The sequence below is a fragment of the Trematomus bernacchii genome, unplaced genomic scaffold, assembly GCF_902827165.1.
Source record: "Trematomus bernacchii unplaced genomic scaffold, fTreBer1.1, whole genome shotgun sequence".
Classification (NCBI taxonomy): domain Eukaryota; kingdom Metazoa; phylum Chordata; class Actinopteri; order Perciformes; family Nototheniidae; genus Trematomus; species Trematomus bernacchii.
In genome coordinates this window covers 13,233,905-13,247,214 of record NW_022987727.1, presented here as the reverse complement: position 1 = coordinate 13,247,214, position 13,310 = coordinate 13,233,905, and the positions used below count along the sequence as shown (strand labels likewise).

At 38.3% G+C, this 13,310-nt stretch overlaps 1 protein-coding gene across 1 annotated transcript; it reads right to left on the bottom strand.

Moving 5' to 3' along the window:
• Window positions 1-52: 52 nt before the first annotated feature.
• tmco4 (transmembrane and coiled-coil domains 4) lies at window positions 53-12,179 on the bottom strand. Its single transcript, XM_034144576.1, has 14 exons — window positions 12,075-12,179; window positions 11,233-11,383; window positions 10,246-10,420; window positions 9,801-9,828; window positions 9,564-9,693; window positions 8,518-8,615; window positions 8,148-8,291; window positions 7,767-7,886; window positions 5,606-5,770; window positions 4,950-5,086; window positions 4,530-4,614; window positions 3,642-3,759; window positions 3,333-3,450; window positions 53-1,216 (listed from the first exon to the last, which is right to left on the bottom strand). Exons 1-14 carry the CDS (start codon window positions 12,115-12,117, stop codon window positions 785-787), a joined length of 1,944 nt encoding a protein of 647 aa, XP_034000467.1. The 5' UTR covers window positions 12,118-12,179; the 3' UTR covers window positions 53-784.
• Between the last annotated feature and the right edge of the window lie 1,131 nt (window positions 12,180-13,310).

The window sequence follows — 13,310 nt, the reverse complement described above, 5'->3', positions numbered from 1 at the left end:
ATATGTGAATGCTAATATTTTGTGGCAGGAGAGACTCAAAGTGTGAGTTAAAAGACTAGGGAAGAAATAAGATCATTTTTTTATTTTCACAGAAAAATGTCTAGACAAATTCACTAGTTCAATGAAATATGGTTGAAGAAATTAATGTAAGTGCATTTCGTAAAATAAAAAAGAAATTCAGGGACTATTTTCCAGTAAGATATATCGTATATACAATACAATCCTGAGGCTCTATGGAAAGGAGCACTTCACATTGGCAAGGGTAGAACAGAGAGAAAAAAAAGGCTTGAAGAATACACATTCACTGAATTACCCACCGCCTTATGGAAATTAAATTACTGTGATAATATCCATAGCAACCGGGCAACAGATGATAATTAGATAGACGAGAGGAATGGAGGTATCACATTTTGTAGCATTCTTTTAAAAAAACCTGCGAAAACACAGAGCAAGTATTTGATCTCACAGTTAGATAGAAATAAATTATGTCACTATTAACAGCTTGTATAAAATGTACTTCATAAAAAAAAAATGTTATTAAACTAATAGTAAGTCCAACATTTTGTACTTAAACAAAGGGGGTATTCACTCAAGCCTTCCATATGCGTGCATTGACTCTCTAGCCATTCTTGGCATGTCAGTGTGTTGAGAATGAGATGAATATTTTCTCCAACAAAGCTTTGATGCTGAAAAAAACAACTTGAGAAGACGAGATTTTTACAAGGAAGCAGCCGGTCCACAAACATGCTCTTTACAAGTCTGGCTGCCTTTGTTTGTGTGTGTGCTATGTAGTCCAGTGTGTATCATCCCAGCTCCATGACACATGTTCATTATCCTCCACGGCGTCCAAAGGGGCATTGAGAGCAGACCCTTTGTCGCCCTCAGTTGCATTTTCCTCTGAGGTAAGCGGTAAATTGTTCCCGTCTGATTCCGTTTCATTTAATGAGTCCAGCAGGTCTGAAATATCAGGGATATCCCACCCGTCACCCAGTTCCTCTGTCACGTCTCCACTTTTTCCTGCACAGGTCTCCTCAGCTTGTTTTTGTGTGTCTTTTGTCTTTGTGTCAAGGGTTTGGTCAGGGATTACCACTGTCCCGTTTGTAATTATTACAGACTGAGGAAGAGCAAAGGAGGCTCCAGGCACTTCTTTGGTGGGAACTCCTACCGCCACTAAGATGGTGTCCATATGACGCATGTAGTCCAAGTGGCCTTTCACCTGGGAAGAAGGAACATGGTGTTACTGTCTCTGACTAAAAGGAGGACAATATAGAGTGGTGCAATGATGACGTATTTTTGGAAGTTAACTCTGAAATAAGCATCGCAAGGGCTCCCTAAACAAAAACCGCTGGAATTCTTGTAGGTATTGCGGGAAAAAAATTCGTACATGTTTGTTACAGCAGAATAATCTTCTCATATTAACACCACTTTATGATGATTAAGCGTAAATTCAGTCGCCAGAAGTAAAAAGCTAACGTTTGGCTATAAACGAGGAACATCACAGTCCCCTGGCTTCACATAAGCACTGCTAAGCTAAAGGTGGCTAATGTTTGGCTAATGACCAACACAGTCTCACGGCATTTCGTGTTATAGTCACAAAATTAATCTATTGATTCGTGTTCACCAACACGATTTCGCCATTTTTTCCGTGTTACACAGAACGATTTTAAAAGCAATGTAAATAATAACAAATTAGAAGGAAAAAAAGATGACAACAAATACAGATTTCAGTATTCTGAGGCTCTGAGCCATTTATTTTCCTCACAGACGGCAAAAAAACTCAGACATTATACAATTTAAAATAAAAGGGATAGGGTTAGGCTTAGGGTAAGATATTGAGTAAGAAAATGTTTTTATGAACCACACAGCTTCTGGTATTCCAAGACCCGACCGGACAAAAAGACGTGTTGCAGGCACGAAACATACAACCAATAGAAATACATTGCTTTTAAAATCGTTCTGTGTGACACGAAAAAAATGCGAAAATCATGTTGGTGAACACGAATCAATAGATTCCATTAATTTCGTGACTATAACACGAAATGCCGTGAGACTGGGTTGTAATGACGTATTGTAGTCTTTTTACGTCAACAATGTTTGTTTTGAAGACACATAAAAGCTTCAGAAATGTAAATGTGGGTTACTTCAAACAGTAAATAGCTAAAGTTAGACTATTAGCTAACTATATCAGGGTTGCATGGCTGCACATTAGAACCGCTAAGCTAAAGGTGGCTAATGTTTGTGTGCTGACATTTAGTAGTCTAATTAAGTCACTTGTTTTTCTGACTCAGATGCGTCAGACCTTCACGAGTGTCTGCCTTATTTTAAGCTTGTGTTAACTGCAGATTTTTTTCAAGACATTTAAACAACATCATGTTAAAAAAACGAATTTACGGGTTTTAGGACTCATTCCTGCACCACTCTATTTCTTTGTAAATTATAGTGTACATTTAATTTTGTTCTTATTGCTCATAATTAATTGTATTGAATTGTATATTATAGAAATAAAAACTGTCATTTTAGGACCATTTGATCCCAATTATATAATGACAGTATAAAAGAGCAATTCACTTCTAATTCTTATGAATATTAATTTGAACTCTTGAATTGGAATGCGACATCTTTGTAACATATCATGAACAATTTAAGAATAAATAAAACCACAGCTTTGGGCTCTCTTTACAAAAGTGTGTGCAAGGCCCAAGTCTTGTAATGCTAAGGAAACTCCTGCTGTTTATTCTGGCATCAAATTGACTAAAAGCTTGGTGAATTTCTTACCTATAGAAAAATGTTAGCACAACATGCAATTTCAGGGCAGCGGAAATGATGGATGTCACGTCCATATATCATAAAATAAGTCGATAATGTGTTTATGGTGACACGCCTTTACCAAGGGAAATATTGTATGGTGCTTCAGATTTGTCAAGCATCTTTTTACCACACCTTTTCAAATGTTTGGTTAATTAGAGGTTAAACCTCAGATGTTTTGTAAAGCATTGACATGTTGAAGTTTCATGTGGAATCTTGAGGATTTACAGGTTGGCAGAAAGGCATTGCTGTAAACTGAAACAAACCAGCAGGGGCCTTATTTAGTTCCTTTCTTTTCTTCTTACTGTCTCTTTTGAAGTGCTAAATAATATACAATTCATAATACTTCAAATGTAATTGAATGTAATAATATTTCACCTCTAGAAATGGTTATGGAGCCCTTGTGTCTTATTACATTTTCAAGTTTGATTAGTGTCAATTGTTTTTTTTAAGGGGAAAACCTTGAGATGTATTTCAAAGAATTATTCATTTAGTGGAGCCTCATTTCAATATAAGCTCTGACTCACCATGGAGGAAAGATCCACATTGATTATGCGCCGATCCTTGATGTTGATTGGCTGTAGCCCGGCAACACACAGTTGTGCAGATGAACTTCGGTACAGGAACCCCAGGAGCCAGTCCCCTCTGAAAGGCGGATTGTCCAGAATGTCATTTATTCATGAAATACTAAAATCACAAAGACTGTAGTATCTGAATCTTAAATATACTTGACGAGTAGACCAACACTACGAAGCAACTGGAAGCTTTTACTGTAAAATGTGAGACATTTTACTACATGATTGCTGAAGGATAAAGCTTTTTTTTTTTTAAATGACCTGCAGTAGCCGTTCACTATTCTTCCAGCTACGACCCTCGTGATTCTCTCCCAGGCCTTTTCAGAGCCGTCCACAGGAGCCCCCAAGAGGACTACATCCTCCACTACTCCTTCACTTCCTGAGGAAACACAACACAGGGCTTAACTGGTCTGTCAGAACACAGAAAAAGAGAAAAACTAAATTAGGATAATTATGGTTTGATGACACAAGGTACAATCACATTTAAAAGTGTAGATTTAGGACAGACCCCGTAGTAGATGTTTCAAAAGAATCAGAATCAGGTTTATAGTAGTAGTTTCATACATCAAGGAATTTGCTTGGGTGTATAATGGTGCATACATAAACACAATTAGAGGAATTCAGTTGTAAAAAAGGAGCAGATGTATAATGGTTTTAAAATCTATTTTAGAAACTGGGGTTAGCCCATGATATTAGTAAAATAAAATGGTCTTGTTATTTTTAAATGCTCAAAATCATAGGGGTCCACAAGGCACGGTAGAAAATACATTTTATATTATTATTTTTAAAGTAAAGCAATAAGGAAATATATGTGCAAGACATTAGAAATAAACAAATGTGCAAAATTAGCTTACATTTTTTTAACATAAAGCATAGTTCAATGAGTGGGCAATTAATACACATTTTTGGTGTGTTTTTCTCGTATGTATTCCTTTCTGAAGTCTGTTTATTTCTGATTTAATCTTGTATTTATTTGTTAATGCTTTTTTTCTGTAAATGAACAAAAATGATACTCTGCTTGAACACAAAAGAAGGATAACATTGTTTTTAAGAACAACTTGGTAGACAGTTAGTGCAAGGAAATGTGGATGTGTATCTATTTTCAATGCATAATGAAAATATGGATTATGCACAGAATGTTGTTTATACCTTGGTCATTGGCAAGCTCCTGTAGACAGTAGTAGATAACTCTGGCCCCGAGACTGAAGCCTATCAGGCTGACAGGCCGCTTCCCCTTCAAATACAGAACAGAGGAGAGACGAACAATATTGAAGTAGCTTTCGTCCGCTGCTTTCTGCTTTCGTTTTTTACTGAACAGAGGCATTATTCTGAGCATAAAGTCATATTTCAGGTTAATAACTATAGCATTTCATATAGCATATCACATTTCAAGTTCTCTTTTTTTCTAGTATTCTAGTCAATCAAAAGAACAACCAACATCATGGTTGAATATGAGCTAGTACAATTATAATGTGAACACGTATAACCCTTATATAGTGACAGCTGACACAATACTGTGGTGCATTATGGTAAGAAGTGTCCAAACAGAGTTTAAGAGTACTGTGATACCTGTTGTCTGCTCCTCAGAACCTGTGCCAGGTGTTTCCCCACCTCAGCCGAGCGGTTCAGACACACACACCAGGGGTGGTCGATGACGCTGGCCGCTGCCAGCAGAGACGCCGGCCACGTCAGAGCCGCCACAATGCCTGGACACACAGTAACAAGCAAGGGTCAATACAACAAGAAGCTAGATAAGAACAATGGCTGGATAAGATAGCCAGGACTGTTTAACAGCAACCAATAGCATTCATTTTTGCCATCACATATTTACAACAGTGAATTAGTGCTATGCTAGAGAGAAAAAAAGGACTTTCCACAAATAAAGTTGTGAATTTAGGAGACAAGACCTTGGATGTTCTCTGAGATACTTACTACAACAATAACATATATTTGCTAGAAAAACTCGATTAGGTCATCAACGGCCTCTGTGGTGTGATGATTGTATTATCTCAGAGAACATCCAATTTTTGGGGATTGTATGACTTTAACTCTGACTATTTCCCTCTTTCCCTGACTAAATATACAATGGTTCTAATACGCTGTTGCACATATTCCAAGTGTGAAGGAGAGAACAGAACGTATTTGACCACAAGCTCAAACACTCCTGTTCCAAACGCAGATCCTCTGAATAGTCTAAATGCGTCCTGCTCGACCCGTCCTCCTACCTGAGAGCACGGTGTACTTGAGCGCCTCCTGGGCCACCATGCTGACCAGCCCGTCCAGCAGAGAGGCCATGGCTGAGCCCAGATCCCTGAGGAAGCGGGACTCCCACACCAGGCAGTACTGCTCCCCGCACTCCCCCAGGCTGCACCATGGGGCCTGGAACGAACCTGGAAGACAGGATTTTATGTCAGGAAACGACTAATGGCGCATTTCCACTACTCGCTCGGTATGGCTAGGCCTCGTTAGGACTGGCTCACTTTATGGCGCATTTCCATTACAGTTTAGGAACTGGGGTAGTATCTATAGTAACGCAGTGTAGGCGGAGCCGTGACGTCATCTTCAATGAGAACCCCAGAAAAACAACACAGCCGTTAGCTGTTAGCACTCAGAGCTCACAGCTCCTCATATCTGTTCAGAAACTAGACAAAAGTTAAACAAGTACAAACCACAGACTGCCTGTGTCATGGCGAGTACAGTCGCTGGTTTATTTATGTCTGTATAGGCCGTTGTTGTGAGTGTGGACGGTCGGAGCATATACTGCGTTAGCTTAGCCAATCTCCATTTAGAAAACACGCATTTTAAAAGGTTTTTCCCCTGCCGTCTGTCTGCAGACTTGTTAATTAATTCATGGTTTTTACTAACCGGTATCAGTATGTTGTTACTTCGGCATCATTTTGAAACGTGTATTACAATTAAATCACGGTCAAATATGTTCATCTTGTTGTAGTTGTAGCCCCCTTGCCAGCGATTCTCTCTCTAGTTTAGCATACTCAGCCCGACTCAGCCTCGTTGTCTCTGGCCCTAGAACCACGATTTTATGGGGCCAGAAAAACTGTGAATTAGGACCCGCTAGCCGGTACTAGGCCAAGTGGAAACGCAACCAAAGACGGGCCGCTGACGTCACAGCTCTCTTAAACGGGGCTCCGCGCTGTAGTGGAAACGCACCATAAGTAGCACTTTAAGTGAAGTGTTTTTTTTTGCCATTGTAAGTGAAGGAGGTACTAAGCTTGTATTTCGTAGCGGGGGACGAGAGATGCAGCATTTTATGTAAAAAGCATAAATTGAGTGGTTTGTTTGCATAATCTCTTGGACACTGGTATAGAACATATTTTAGAACATTACTGTATGTGCAGAACTGTGGTCCAGCTAAAAATAATTATTTCAGTTTCTCTTGATATTTGTATTCTTCCTCGTTTTTTGCCAAAACACTGTTCGATTTAAATTGTCATCCAAACTTTTCAAAACATTACAAAAAATTCAGGATTTATTTCAGTTATAAAATATTCTACTTATTTTTAAAGGTTAAATATTTTATCAAAAAAACTTTTTTGTCAAATGTAGCTAATACGGGATAAAGGTTTACCGGCAGTCAGTTCTGTGTGCACTCTGAAAAAAATACATCTGGTGTTGATATCCAGCCATGGCTATGTAAATAGACCGCCAGGTCAAGGGAAAGGGCACGGATGTATAAAGAGAAAGGTTGGAGCAAGGGAAAAGCAATGATGGGAGGTGGGTATTTACTTTATTGTCATTTTGAATTTGAAAGCCTTGCACGTTATGGCACAGAGCTACCTGGCTAATCTTCTCTGTACCAGCCTGGAGCCTGAGGTCCGGTGATAAGACCTGTTGGTTGGTATGAGCATTTGCTGTTTAGGTCTATAACCTTTGGGGATTATATACCTGAGGAACAAATATATTCACTACTCTTATTCAATTAATCTCTGCAGACTTTTTTCTACTGTTGCCCTTTTCATAATCATTTGTTGTTTTTATTTGTTTAAAGTGCTCTTTAGCGTACTATTACCATTGTTTTTAGCGCTGCTGTTTTATGTGTTATTTATATTTGATTACTCGCTTTTTCTTTTACTTTAGTTGTTAAAAGCATTATCTTGCACACTTTTTATGTTGTTTCTATCGCTACTGTTTCATGTTATTCCTATTCCTAGTGTGATTTTGTGTTTTATTGCGCTCCTGCTTTCTTAAATGCGTCTTTTGTTTTGTCAAGCACTTTGTAAAGCAAGTAATGAAGTGCTTTACAAATGAAGTTATTTCTATTTCAAATATTATTATTATTATTAAAAAAAACGTATTTACCCATATCAACCTAACCTGAACAATGGACATTGTAAGTGGTTATAGTGACAGTGGAAGCCATGTACTTACTGTATTTGCCACTGCAGAGCCAACCTGTCACTGCGATGGTCAGGTGAAGTTGCTTCCCTGAGCGCAGCGGCAGGAACTCAAACTCCTCAATCGCCCCGACACACTTATTCATCTTATAGCCTGGAGAAATAATGTATGAAAATGAAACAAAAGCAGAAATCAAGAAGAAGAAGATTAGAAAGAGACTGAGAAACATCTGTCTAGGGGCTACAGGTGAAATGTAGCCTCTTTGCTAACCCTAGTATACTCACACCAATATCTAATAATGTGCATTGTCCCTATTACATTTATTAAAACTATGTGAAATGGGAATACCACAAATGTGTATTTTCCAAGTTCAGTCAAAATTCAAACTTATTCCTGCACACACAAAGCTCTTACCAGTCAATCCAGCTCCCGCTGCTCCAAACAGAGAGGCCATGATTGCTATGCCAGTGGCTGAGCCCAGAGCAGCAGCCCCCCCCGCCCCCAGCACAGCACCGGCCCCCACTGCCACCAAGGGGGCTGCCAGCCCACCTGTCACACCTGGCAGAGGCACAAAGAGGGCAGTCAGTCAGTACAGAAGAAATAAGCCAGGATCCTTTTTTTAGAAAAGTCTACAGAGGGAAAATACAACTCCTGAAAGAGAGTGGTGATGGAAATGGAATCTAAATGCATTATTATGATCAAATATCAGTGGATTAGGTTATCCACATAAGATACTTGATTGTTTCAGATGTCCATTTAAAGCATTTGAGGCAGGAATAATCACCAATCACAGTTCCTCCGCCCACAGTAGCTAGTCCAATCAGGAGGTAGCGTCGTAACCTTCTCCCTCTTTCTCTCCTCAGCCGCCGAGAGGACTCCTCCCTGAAGGAAGCAGATCATCTGCATTAGTTTAAATATTATTGGGCTCAATAAATACAAATGTCAAATGACTCTTGCAGTGGGTAACGTGACCTCTTGAAAACAGTGCACTGCTTGTTTATGCCACATAAGCATTTCATTGTATCATTTTGGATAAATGTGCTAACAGTTTTGTTTACACCCTATGAAACACACCAAGTTTGGATAAAAAGTTAAATCAGAAGATATTATAAAGTAGTATTTGAGATTCATTTATATTAAGTGTACACATCATTCATCGCAGAATGAAATCTCATCTGTTTTGACTGCACTTAGGCCAATAATTAAAATGATTGTCATTTCTGTACTTAAGGTGTGGCTCGTTTACAAAGCTAATGTAGAATTCTTGTTGTAAGTAATTAAAGTAATTAATAGTGATTTTAGCCATTAGACATGCAATTGAATTTCAATATATATTTTTACAAGACTAAAATATAAGTCTTATTTTGAAGGTTGCGTTCTGAAGTCTTGTTGTGACACGAGTAAGAGTGACAGCATTAAGAAAGTAGCAAGCACGGACAATGTAATGCTCCAGTAAAAAGTTGATACTGTAATATGGTAATTAAGAAACCTGAAGACTTCCACCTTTTCATTGCATGCAGCAAATTAGGTATTGTTGTTTGGTTTGACTTTATTTAACTTTTATCTACTTTAGTAAAACATCCAGTGCATGCAATTGTTTATGAATCATGGTCCTATGTTTCTCTCGTTTATACTGCATGTTAATGTTTAGTTTTCACGGTGAATTTGGAAAACAGATGATTCCAATAAACCCATAGAAAAAAAGCCACCTGTGTCTGCCTATGTTTAGAGGAAATTACACTAAATGAAATGTCATGTACATTAACTAAGGCAACATGTAAACCTAACAACTGTCACAATCATACATCCTTCAATCCAAACATAACTTACTCGCTCTCCTCCCCCCCTTCCCTCAGCTTCTCTCCCAGTGTTTCCTCGAACTCCTCCAGCTGCTTTGTGAAGACTCGCAGCAGAGAGCCGACATGGCGGATGAGAACCCTCGATCTGGCATCGTACTTGCCTGAGAACGTAACAGAGCATGAACGTTATCAAATATCTTTCATAACTTTCATCAGTTTGCACCATGTAATATTAATTACAACTATTAATTCATCAAAGCATTCTTACCATCTTTGACAGAAAAAGAGACCAGATCCTGTAAGAAAAAAGAAAAGCTGGTTATAATGTGATGTCGAAATATAGACAAAAATGTATAGAATACAATTTAATTTATGTTGTTATAAATAAAGCAAGAAGATCTGTTAGCATGATAAGTTGAGAAACAGGACTATCAAAAATAATTGTATATCAAATAACTGTTTCATGATACACATTCATTATAGATGTGTAGATAATAATTAGCAAATCAATTGTTCATCCAGTTCTTTATACTGTAATTATTATTTTAAAATGCATACATCTTTGACTCAGTATTACTGTAGTTCAATTATACATTTCAATCTCATCTGCTCTATGGCACACGTTTACAGACAACAACCTATTCTAAATCCAATTTCCAACAAGTTGCAATACATTTAAAAATAATTGACTCCTCAATTTAAGTGCCAATCACATGTATGATGGGAGTGGCCCCAGAAGCCAGCAGAGGTTCGGCCTGTAAGGTGGAGAGGAAGGTGTCGGAGCCTTCAAAGCCCAGGCCCGACAGGAAAGCCCCCATCACCGGCATCACCGACTCATCCAGGTCCAGCCAGCGGACCAGGCCCTGCAGATACTGATCCCTGAACGCACTGAGAAAGAAACATCATTCAGTTTGGTTAACATTTTTCATTTCTACAAAAAAAATATTAAAAGGTCAGTTGTCATGATATTCTGGAGGTTTAAACTGGCTACTGCTGCTATTTTTTTTTAAATGTCAACAATACAAATGTATGTGGGTCACTTCTGAGTGGGTGTGAATCACTCCATTTATTTGTACATTTTGTAGGCAAAGTTATAAAGTAACACTATTATTATTACTTTTGTAATTATTATTACTCTAATTAGTATGTTTTTTTAATTAATAAATTAGATTCTGTATTTTAATTTTAATGCATTTATTTATTATTATTATTTTTTTTTAAAGAGCATTCTCCTTGTGTCTTTTTAAATTATTACCACAAAGGGTTGTCAACTTTGGAACACATTACCCTCTGATATGAAATTAATTCCAGATATAAAATCCTTTAACACGAGCCGTACCTATTTTTAACACATGTACTGAACCAATGTGTATTAGTGTACTGTAGGTGCATTGTTGTAATTATAGTGTGTGTAATGTGTATTGTATTGTATTTCCATATTTGAAGTGTATTCTCGTTCTATGATACCGAACTGTGTATATTATAACAACGCTGTAGCCTATATGTAAATGCCGAACTAGGGTTGGAAATTATCTGCAATGGATCTATGTAAAATAGCTTCGTCCCTATCAAACAAAACAGATCCAAATTGAAATTCAAATTAGAGGAATATTGATGGTAGGCTTTTAGGTAGGGGTTTTTTGATTTTACAAGGAAGGACACAACATCTCATGATGACTGTATCCTCATGGCTCTGTTACCTGTTCTCAGGTCCAGTGAACAGATGACCCAGAGACACAGCACACAGGGCAGCATAGGCGAAGCGGCCCTGCTCACTCAGCTGTCTGCTGATGATATCCTCTGGCCTGGGGTCACGTGGGGCATCGTGTGTTGCTCCTGCCCCCCCTGGGTCTGAAGTGATAAATGGACAAGGCTTAATTATTAACTTCAAGGTAGTAGTTTGATTCACATCCAAGAATGAAACCAAAAACAAGTAAGTGACATATCAAAAACACATGAAGTATAAGTCAACACCTCAACAAGTATGCTTTTGAGAGTAAACAGACAATGTGTAGGAATATTTGAAATGCTGTTTGGTGGACCACCTGCATGCCGAATTTATCAGAAGACCCCAATGATTGGTGTGAGGGCTTTTGACAGGCAAAATAATATGTTTATGTCACTTAATAGAGATTTAGCATTGAACTGAACAGTTTTAAAACGTGGTTTAGTTTGGTTTGAAGTTTTGTTCAATTCCTGCAAATAGCTACACGGAACTACAGATTTAGTTTCTGCGACATCGTTTCTCTGAGGAAATGGACTGAATTAAACATATAGAGAGTGCATAGTGTGACCAATATGTTTTTTATTTTTTTTATTTCTTAGATATATTTAAAAAGTAAACCAGAAGTGTAACTTAAACCAGTGCATGTCAACAACACTTGGGTTAGCTGCTAAACACAGCTGGCTGGGAGTGACTGTGCTGCCTGGGCTGTTAACTTTGGTAGCTAACGGTCCACCGGTAACTTTGATAATGTCGTAAATGTAATAATGTTAGCTACTGCCGTACTGTGGAAAATAACAAATTAATTGTATTTGGTACCTGGAGTAAAATTCTGATCCGTACTGCTCTGTTTTTCCTCCATGGCCACAGATATCTCAACTCTGCACACTAAACTTTTGATGCGTTCACGTGCACCTCCTGGGCTCTGACATCTGACAATTAGATGTGAAACGGCCCCACAGTCTATAAACTACGTAACTTCCTAAAACCTGTAGCATATATCTCTGTTACCGACCTTCTATAGCACCGTAAAAAAAAATACAGCGTCCTGTGTTACACCACAAACTGTATTGGGACATTCACATGGCTGTTCATAGATTCATGTAATAATTTCGAGTGTCCTTGAAGGCATCATTTGTTTGCAACTTTTAGGTGACGCAACGTCCACGTACACCTATAATGGGGCAGGGGTCTGTTCACGACTGACACGTTTAAAACGTTTTTTTGTCAGAGAAAATGACATTATATTGATGCATTACACCACTTTAAATCAGGAAAAGATGCAACGAGGGTCTGCTTTACACAGAGAGCCTACTGTGCATCTACAGTCTATGGATGACATGACACACCATCCAACATCAGTGCTAGTACAGCTGATGGCCAGTAGATGTGAGTGTTACATTTATTTTCTCGCCACATTGCCTATTTGCAGTTCTGCCTTCACCACAACCCTAATCATACCAATTATATTGTTGGTCACTTCCATAATAAACTTATACTTGTGTATAATGAAGATTACCCTGAAATGTGGCAGAATTCCCTATTGAGTTGAATAGCAAAGCAGAAATATGCTTTTTTCATGGCCATTACACACATTCTTCAATTTGTCCAGTTATTCCAAGGTCCATGTATGGCTTGTCTGTCTTTTTGCCATCAACAAAATGCTACCCATCAGATGCTCTTGGCAGTAGGCTTACATCAGAATGAGGACGGTTTCCTGCCAACTGGCTTCAATCAAGGACACGGTCATGGATGCACACTGGAATAATTTGATAAGATGCTGCCATGTGCTAAGAATGCAACAGAACACTGCATTGTTCCATGGTGCGGGGTTAATGTGTGGATTTAAATTCAAGGTCACAAGCATAAAGATAGAAGAGCAAGAGGCAATTTTAATAGACCACTGCTAATGCATTTGGAATGATTGGGAATGAATGTTTAATGTGCAAGGGAGATAAGCCCTATGAATCATACACTAACATACCCAGTTTACCATGGCTATAGCAGTGGAGGACATGTACTAAGGACATGTTCTTAAGTGCAGTTTTGAGATAC

Coding starts and splice junctions, on each gene's coding strand:
- tmco4 (XM_034144576.1), bottom strand. CDS start 12,117: ATGGAGGAAAAACAGAGCAGTACGGATCAGAATTTTACTCCAG. Junction 3,760..4,529: donor GGAGCTTGCCAATGACCAAG/GTATAAACAACA, acceptor GTGTTTCCTCAG/GAAGTGAAGGAGTAGTGGAG. Junction 1,217..3,332: donor ATGTGGATCTTTCCTCCATG/GTGAGTCAGAGC, acceptor CCTTCTTCCCAG/GTGAAAGGCCACTTGGACTA.